The sequence below is a fragment of the Apaloderma vittatum genome, unplaced genomic scaffold (assembly GCF_000703405.1).
Source record: "Apaloderma vittatum isolate BGI_N311 unplaced genomic scaffold, ASM70340v1 scaffold3745, whole genome shotgun sequence".
In the NCBI taxonomy this organism is placed as follows: Eukaryota; Metazoa; Chordata; class Aves; order Trogoniformes; family Trogonidae; genus Apaloderma; species Apaloderma vittatum.
In genome coordinates, this window is record NW_009716327.1 from 2,848 (window position 1) to 12,013 (window position 9,166).

At 48.8% G+C, this 9,166-nt stretch overlaps 1 protein-coding gene across 1 annotated transcript; it reads left to right on the forward strand.

The window, feature by feature from the left end:
- Nucleotides 1-241: 241 nt before the first annotated feature.
- Nucleotides 242-7,822, forward strand: LOC104273973 (cytochrome P450 4B1-like; the record flags this gene model as incomplete). The annotated part of the gene is made up of 11 exons (XM_009869478.1): nt 242-386; nt 1,033-1,077; nt 1,605-1,732; nt 3,431-3,555; nt 3,673-3,824; nt 4,395-4,501; nt 4,808-4,998; nt 5,545-5,678; nt 6,309-6,373; nt 6,856-6,938; nt 7,654-7,822. Coding segments are annotated over 11 exons (1,344 nt in total), but the record flags the coding sequence as incomplete, so codon positions are not given.
- Nucleotides 7,823-9,166: the final 1,344 nt, after the last annotated feature.

Sequence of the window (9,166 nt, forward strand, 5' to 3'; positions counted from 1 at the left end):
TGGCTTACCGAAATCCTTCCCCTTGCATACTATGTCAGAGAAGTTTCTGTTCAAAGGGAAAAAAGTAACAGGGATCTCTACTTCTCATGCTCTGCAAACCTGGAGGGACACCAGCTTGCTTGTGATCATGTGGTTTTCTGATATAGAAAAGCCTTGAACTTTTTAAGAAAGCAATTTGTGAAAATATTTTTTTCCTCTGAATCTAAGTATTCTTTCTCTTTTTACTTCCCCACAACTATAGATACTCAAGGAGGAGAATGCTCTGACCAAGGCAGAGCTCTGGGCACAGAAGTACCAAGATGCTCACCCTGTCTGGTTAGGGAGTTTCTCAGCGTTCCTAGTTGTCACCAGTCCCGACTATGCCAAGGCTCTGCTGTCCAGAGGAGGTGAGGACATGATGCCTTCAGTTGTAGAGCAAATTTCAGCTTGCAAATTTCCTATGCAAGCCTAAAAGTTCACAGCCAGGCAGGGTTTCGTAGACAGGTTATCTTGCAGAAATCATCTGAAGGCATGGAAAGATATCCCTCCTTCATGCCGTGCTCTTGGTGCTTCAGGCACAGAGCTATGGGGGTGGCTGGGGCCCTTACAAATTTGGTAAATCAAACTTTTTCAAGTGCTTCTTGAAAAGTTATCTTCTTGGTGCCTGACTTCCACAAGGAGATGTCTGGGAGCTTTTTAATTAGCTCAGAACCCTGGTTCCTACTGCAGAGTCCTATCTCTAGTGCATCCGGAGAGAAGGGTGCTAAACAGTGCCATCTGGGAGGGATTAATAATTTATCGCACAGCACAGACTTTGGACTACCAGTATTGTTTATTCCAGTCCGGGCATCTGCTTTTATACATATTCCTTGCAGCTAGACCAGACAGTGTTGGTTTGTTGTGAAATACTGATGAATTCTGCAGGGATGCCACTGATTCCGCTTCATACACAATTGAAAGTGAGATCCCAGAGGGAGTTCTCAGGTGCAATCAGTGGGGTTGGTGCTACAGAAACATTTACCTTTTCTTTTTCTCTTGATTGTTTTTTGACAGATCCCAAGGATAACATCAGCTATAAACACCTTATCCCATGGATTGGTATGTATCCTCAGGGCTTTGCCTACCAGGAATGATTCTGAAATTATTCAAGAACATGCTATAAATAAACAGCCTTGTGCTTGTTCGTTGATGCAGTTATAGCTAAAAGCTTCCTGAAATTATTATTTTATTGAAAAAGGTACTAAATAATGCTATTTTTTGTGATTTGAGGAAAGGAAGTTCAGGCATAGTCCTACGTACAAAGGAGAAGCACCTACAGGTCCACAGATAGCAGAGGGTGGTGATGGGAGAAGCTCAGATTCAGTGGAGGACGAGTGAAAAATGCATCAGCTGATCTGAACTTCTCGGCTCCAGCAGTGTTGGTGTTTCTTTTTGGAGGCAGCACTGTGTCACTTTGGTGAACCAGGTTCTGCTCAGCCCCAGGAACCTTGGAGCTGATGGTGATACATTCTCATAGCAGCTCAGACAGTCGTTTTAACGTTCCTTGCAGGCAGAGGCTGTGTCCACAGGCAGGTGAAAGCAGCCTGCTTGTGCCCAGCAAACATGCCTTGCCTGTGTTTCCCCAGGGAAAGGGTTGCTGATCTTACATGGGCCAAAATGGCACCAACATCGAAAACTCCTGACTCCTGGGTTTCATTACGACATCTTGAAACCATACGTGGCCCTGATGGCAGAGTCTACTAACGTGATGCTGGTAGGACTCATATCTGATGCTCCCTCTCTCTGCCTTGTTTTCTTTCCCCTGATGCTGACTGTTTAGTAGGTAAATGCTGGAACAGGGTTTTCTTGCAGTGCCCTTACTCACAACCCAGTAATGGTAAGGACAGGCTGTAGCGGTCGAGGCTTCTGAGCCACCACAAACCCCTGTCCATGGGCTGGAAAGAATGAGCTCTGCAGGGACTATGGCTCTGGTACTGCTTTGGGTTCTGTGGCTAAAGCGTGGGATTGATCTTACTGCTGTCCCTAAAGTGTGCATAATCTCAATCCCAACTGCAACTTCTTATAAGGTGTTACAGTAAATGAAGTAAATAAAGGTTCACAATAAATCCCAAAAGTGTAAAAGTTTGAGCTGATCTATACTGTGACCCAAGTTTAAAGGGAATCATTTGCTGTCAACGTATACCCATGGCTGTATGGCAATCCCTGCCTTGAGTAATACACAATGAAACTCCAGTGTTGGGCCATCTATCCATGCTGGGCACGGTGGAAACTAGTGTGAATTACAGGTGAGGGACACCAGGCTTTGTACATGTGGACCGGCAGGAGTCTGGGTACAGAATCTATTCCTTCTCCTTTGCCTCCCTTCATCTAACCTCCCCAACAGGTCCACAAGGGTCCTGGTTGTCCTGTCTCCCATCAGCCCAGAAAGCAGCCAGGAGCCGGGGGCTGGAGAGGCAAGAGAGCTTTTGCAATGCACACTAGTGCCTGGCAGGTTATAATTCCTTGCAAACGATGCAAAATGCCTATTGTGGGAGCCCATGCCACCAGGTGGCAGTCGTGGTATGTGCTAAGGACATAAGTCTGCCTGTTCCTCAGCCTGGTTTCACACTGTGGGAGCTCAGATGTGGCTGTGCTCATCCATGTCCTTCCTTTCTCAGCTATCGTGGTATGTGCTAAGGACATAAGTCTGTCTGCCAGTTCCTCAGCCTGGTTTCACGCTGTGGGAGCTCAGATGTGACTGTGCTCATCCATGTCCTTCCTTTCTCAGCTTCTGAGTCCAGTAGTTCCTTACAGAGAGACAGAGGATTCAGCGTCATTTCATGCCTGCCAGGCAAGAGAGACACTAATTATAGTTTCTCTAGGGATGCTCTACGGGAAGGGTTGAGCAAGGGGGTTAGAGAGCGTCTGTCAGTGTTCAGCGGCCAGCCCAGCCCTAACCCATGACAACCTCCTGTATGATATACTAGAAAAACGCAGTGAGAGAGAGCTCATGGGATGGAAGCTTGCATCCTAGACACCAAAGGCACCAAAGTCATATGTGCTTGTGAGAGGGAGGCAGAAAATGCAGACTCCGTGAAGCCCAATGCCGGCATACCCTGCTCTTGCGTGAGAAACACACTGCACCCTAGGAAATACTTTGGTGATATATCCTCTCACCCAAAAATGCACCAATCATGGGCTTCTCCAGGGTGCCTTTGCCCCAGGGTAGGGTGTACCAGGGCTCACTGCTACAAGGGTTTGAGAGTAGCAGCTGCTTGAGACAAATCACGTATTAATCATCCCGCTCTTGGCTTTCCTTCTCCAGGATTTTGATGACAACAAAGAGATCCTCTTCTTTTTTTCCATTTCTCTGGGATGGATCACTAGCTGAGCACTTATTTAACTAGAAGATGAACACAGATCATGCAGAACTGCCCTTTGCCTTCTCATTTCAATCTCCTTTGTGCCCTAGGATAAATGGGAGAAGCTGATCACAGATGGGAAACCAGTGGAGCTCTTTGAGCACGTCAGCTTGATGACTCTTGATAGCATCATGAAATGTGCCTTCAGTTATCACAGCAACTGCCAGACAAGCAGGTCAGTGCTGGCTGACCCAAATGCTGGCAGGAAGTTTGCAGCTTCGAGGAGAGGCAGGCAAATTGTTCACCATGATGCTCCCGAATTTACAAACATCTGCCATTCTCCTCTCCCCAGGAAAAACACCTACATCCAGGCTGTCTATGACTTATGCCAACTGGTGAACCAGCGCCTCCGCATCTTCCCCTACCACAATGACATCATTTACTGGCTCAGCCCACACGGATACCGGTTCAGGAAGGTCTGCCAGCAGGCTCATGACCACACAGGTATTCCCTGCCTCCATCCTCTCCCAAAGCTTTCGAGCAGGTTGGCTGGTGGCTGACCACAGGCAGTCAAGTTGCCTTCTTGCCCATGCAGTGATCCTGCCTGGAGGCTCAGAGCCAAGATAAAAGCAGAGAATCAGCTTGTAGCAGTGGTCCGATCTAGGCGTGAGGCAAGGGGGTCTGACAGGTCCCACATTACTACACTGGACTAATGGAGGAACTCCCCTCTAGGAGCGCTCCTGTTAAATGACCAGAGACTGTTGAGACGAGGGAAGGATGCTGCAGGCAAGAGCAATGCAAGGAAATTTTTTCCTTTTAAGTCTTGGCATGATTTTTATGCAGGAGGGGTGGTTAAAATAGGCTGAGGAGTCTGCGGGGGACAAAGAAGTTCACAGAAAAGCACGACAATGTGCACAGCATTTGTTGCCCTGCTGCTGAAAAAGCCAAACTGCCTGGGATGCAGAAGCACATGTGAAATGCATCCTGAACTGAGAGGTGGTCACCCACCTTGAGTGAGCTTTGCTTTGGTAGGACAGTTTTGCAGCTTAGCATCTCCTGACTTTTTTTTCACAGACAAGGTGATCCAAGAACGAAAGGAGTCCCTTAAAGATGAACAGGAATTTGAAAAGATCCAGAAGAAGAGACATTTGGATTTCCTGGACATTCTACTGTGTGCCAAAGTGAGTGGTGAGGAGTGATGTTGGTAGCCTCTATTGGGAAATACAGCATGAAGAGGGTTTTCATAGTCTTGCTGAGGCAGGGATAAAGGGATTTATAAGCTAAGGAAAAGAGGCCCTGAATTCAGTCTAAACAGAGGCTGATTTTGTTTGTATGTATCTCAGGGGCATCACTGCCCCCTTTTTCAATAGCTGAAGGAATATAATGTCTCCTCTTGGGATATTGTATTTTATATGTATGTGTAGGCTACCATAATTTTATTTTTGTATATATATATATGGGCTACTGAAAGTGTCTTTGGCTGTTAGGATGAGAATGGAGCTGGACTGTCTGATGAGGACCTGCGTGCTGAGGTGGACACGTTCATGTTTGAGGGCCACGACACAACAGCCAGTGGGATCTCCTGGCTCTTTTACTGCCTGGCATCGCATCCTGAGCACCAGACACGGTGCCGGGAGGAGATCCAGGAGATCCTGGGGCAACGGAAGACACTTCAGTGGTAAGGCTGCACATTTCCTTAGCTGATAACTTTTTTCCCTATCACCTGTATGAGCAATGTCTTCAAGACTTAAACGCTGAGGTGCTGAAGGTTGCTGCACGCACAGAGACTTCATATGATGGAGCAGATACTGCATCCCGCAGCTAAATCTGCCTCCCTGAGCTTCAGGGCTTCAGGGCTCTTATTGCCAGGGCAGACACAAGAAAAAAACATCCCAGGCCAGGAGGGACATGCTGAATGCTACACAAAGACCTGGGCCACTGATGTTGCTCTTGCTCTCTCCTGTTTTCTCACCACGGGACGTTGTAGTTGTGGCTTTTCACCTTTCGCTGTCACTTTGCTCTTGAGCTTGTTCAGAGGTTGTTAAGGTTGTTCAGAGGGGCCCTGCAGTCCCCAGCTTGCAGCAGCCCATGGCTGGACATTGGAGGTCCCTCTGTACACCTTTGTCTATTGCAAGGGAGTTTGCCCTGGGGGGCTGATGGCTCTGGGGCAAGGGGTGTCCTGGTAAAAAGGAGTGAGGGGCTCTGTCTGCCTCTGTCCTGGCAGGGAGGACCTGGGCAAGATGACTTACAGCACCATGTGCATCAAGGAGAGCCTTCGCCTTTACCCACCGGTGCCCGGCGTGTCCCGGCAGCTCAGCAAACCCATCACCTTCCCTGATGGACGCACCTTGCCAGAAGGTCTGTAAATCCCATTCCAGCTTCACAGAATTGTGCTTGCAGACATCAGCCATGTCCTCACTGCCTGCTGCGGAGCGAAGGTGACAGCCCCATCTCTGTGTCCTGCTCCTTGCCAGCACAGATGCTCAGAGAGGATCATGTAGATGTTGGCATCCTGTTGACAGACTGAGGTCCAGGCTGGATAGTAGCATCCCCATGACATCCTACCACCACCGCTATAGGGCAGCCATGCCTGTGCCCCTTGTCCTCCTGGCCAAGGACAAGCTCGTGGTCCACCCATTTTGGCAAACTGCAGGCGCAGGGGTACAGGGACTGGTCCCATCCCAGTTTGTGGTGTAGGAATCGCCCTCTGCTGCTCCTTTCCTTCTCTGGTTTGGCACACAAGCAGGCATTGGCGGGGGAATGATGTGCCTACGGTGCTGGGGCCTTCCTCATTTACACCTTTTGCCTGCTTACAACTAAACAAATGGAAAATGTTTAGTTTTCTTTGAAGCTAGTGACAAAACCCTCATTGGTTTCCAGTTGACAGATGAGACCATGATGATTTAGACAGACTTCTGGGTGAGCACACTGCAACCTTCCCTTTAGTTTCTTTATCATTGAACCCTTTTCTCCTCAATTGCTTTACAGGCAGCATTGCCGTGATAAGCATGTACCTCATTCACAGAAATCCTGCAGTATGGAAGGACCCTTTGGTGAGTTTTCTGTTGCCCCTCTAATGATTTTTGCCCTTTTTTTTTATACTGTGCCTCTTCCAATGTACCCTTCACCTGTTATCAGGAGAGAAGAACCCTCCCTTGTTCCTGAACATCTTTGCCCAGACAGTGGTGTTAGGGCTGGACGCTGCCAAAAGAGTAAGAAAAAGTGCTCCAGAGAGCTTGTTTTATTAACAGGCAGAAAGATGATTTTTTTTTTCGCTCAGCTTACAGGTGGAGAATTGAATCCTGGCTCCCTGGTTTTCATCATATCTTGTCTTGTTTATCTTGGCAACACCATTGCCAGGCTCAGTGGAAAGCAAGGGAGTCTGGTGTATGAGTTTCAGTCCATCTCAGAATGAATTGTCTCTTCAACAGTGTTGTTCAGAAATTATGGGGTGTTAACATTTCTGAAGATACCAGGCAGTACCGTATTCGTTAAATAATCACTTTTTTTCTTGCTGTGTATTCTTCATTTTCAGGTGTTTGACCCTTTGCGGTTTTCCCCAGAGAACATCTCTGGCAGACACTCTCACGCCTTTCTGCCTTTTTCTGCTGGATTGAGGTAAAGTTTATTGAACACTGAGGTAATAGTTGGGAGAAAAAAACATGCATCACTAGAAACTGTTCACCTTAAGAAGTGTGTGATAACTGTATAGAGAGTGCTTTCAGATGCCGTCACCTGAAGTCCTGAAGTCCTGGCCCTGCAGTGTTAAACAGTTCTTGAGCATACTGCAAGCATTTGTACCACAGAGAAGTTCTAATTACTAGCTGGCAAAATGGGAAGGAAACATCTCTGGACCCCTCCTGGGGACAGGGAACTGGGTCCCAAAGCTGCAGAGCATCCTGCTGGCATTGCACGGGGAGCCTACAGCATCCGGGGCTCACCTGCTCTTCTCTCCTTGATGCAAAGACCCACTCCCACACCCTTTTATTCTCCCTTCTCTGCTCCCAATCCTTCCCTTCACCCTGGGCTCACCCACCAAACCAAACACATCGCAGGGCCTCCTTCTTGGACACCCACCACCTTGGCTCTGCTTCCCCATCACCCCTCCTTTTCTGTGCTCACCTGAACACGCATCTGGGAGCTCCTGATGCTCCCCTAGATTCCACCTGCTCAGCCTGTGCCCCTGATTTGCTACCCAGAACACTGCCTGGGGTCCCCAGGGCTGCAGAGGTGAAGGGTTGTGTGCCAGTGTGAGAGGGCTGGGATCCAGCCATGGGAGTTTTCTGTGCCCAGCACTGAGATGGAGTGGCTGAACTGCTCTATTTTACCCCAGGAACTGCATCGGGCAGCAGTTCGCCATGAATGAGATGAAGGTGGCACTGGCCTTGACGCTGCTGCGCTTCGAGCTCTCACCTGACCCGGCGCAGCCTCCCTGCAAAATACCTCGGGTCATCCTTCGCTCCAAGAATGGAATTCACCTGTATCTAAAGAAAATCCGCTAATGCTGGAAAATGTCCTGCCTTCGCCAGAGGGAGGCACCAAGCAGATGACGGGATAATGTTTCTCTGTGGCAAAAGGTGCAGGGCAGGATTTGGGGATGAGGATTCTTGAGTTCTGCACTTCTTCCACCACCTGAAAGCCCTTTTCAGCCTGGGCCCAGGTAGCCTGGATGGCACTGCACAGACCCATTGCCATCTCCTCCTCCAGCAACCATCTCGGAGCAGCCAGACATGGCCATGCTTCTTTGCTGGCTGCTCCCTTGCCCTGCCGTAAGGGCTGGTCTGGTCTGGGAACATCTGCAGGTGCCACCAGCATCCTCCTTACCAAATCCTGCCTTTGCACCCATGTCATGGCCAAATCCATGACTGTTCCGTCATCAGCACCTTCCTCAGTGCCTAGAGGTCAGCCCTTCGCCTCTGCAGCAGGGACAGCCCATGGCAGACCTCTGTCTCTCTCCTCTCTCTCAGTCTGTCTCTGTTTTGTTGAAAGCACTGATGTCAGTTTGGGCTCCGAATTTCTACCTAAACTGCAAAATAGTCTGTAATTTTTCTGTTAGTAAATCAGTAATTATTCCTGTAACAGCAGCTGTGTCATTTTTTATTGCGGATGCTTACCCACTTCATCACAAATATGATGTAAAAGCCCTTTAGAAATGGGAGACGGAGAGTAAACCCATAGAATCCTAGAATCATAGAATGTTAAGGGTTGGGAGGGACCTCTAGAGATCATCTAGTCCAACGCCTCTGCCAGAGCAGGATCCCCGAGGGGAGCTACACAGGAACGCGTCCAGGCGAGTTTTGAAAGTCTCCAGGGAAGGAGACTCCACCCCCTCTCTGGGCAGCCTGTGCCAGGGCTCTGTCACCCTCACAGTAAAGAAGTTTCTCCTCATGTTGAAGTGGAACTTCCTATGTTCTAACTTAAACCCATTATTTCTTCTTCTGTTGCTGGGCACTACTGAAAAGAGATTGTCCCCTTCCTCTTGACACCCACCCCTCAGGTATTTGTATACATTAATAAGGTCCCCTCTCAGCTATCTCCTCGCAGCTCTCTGTTGGACTCTCTCCAATATGTCCCTGTCTCTCTTGAATTGGGGAGCTCAAAACTGGACACAGTATTCCAGGTGTGGTCTCACCAGGGTAGAGTAGAAGGGGAGGAGAACTTCCCTAGACCTGCTGGACACACTTTTCTTAATGCACCCGAGGATCCCTTTGGCCCTCTTGGCCACAAGGGCACATTGCTGACCCATGGACAACTTACTGTCCACTAGGACTCCAAGGTCTTTCTCCATGGGGCTGCTTTCCACAAAGACGTCCCTTAATCTGTCCTGGTACCTGGTGTTATTCCTC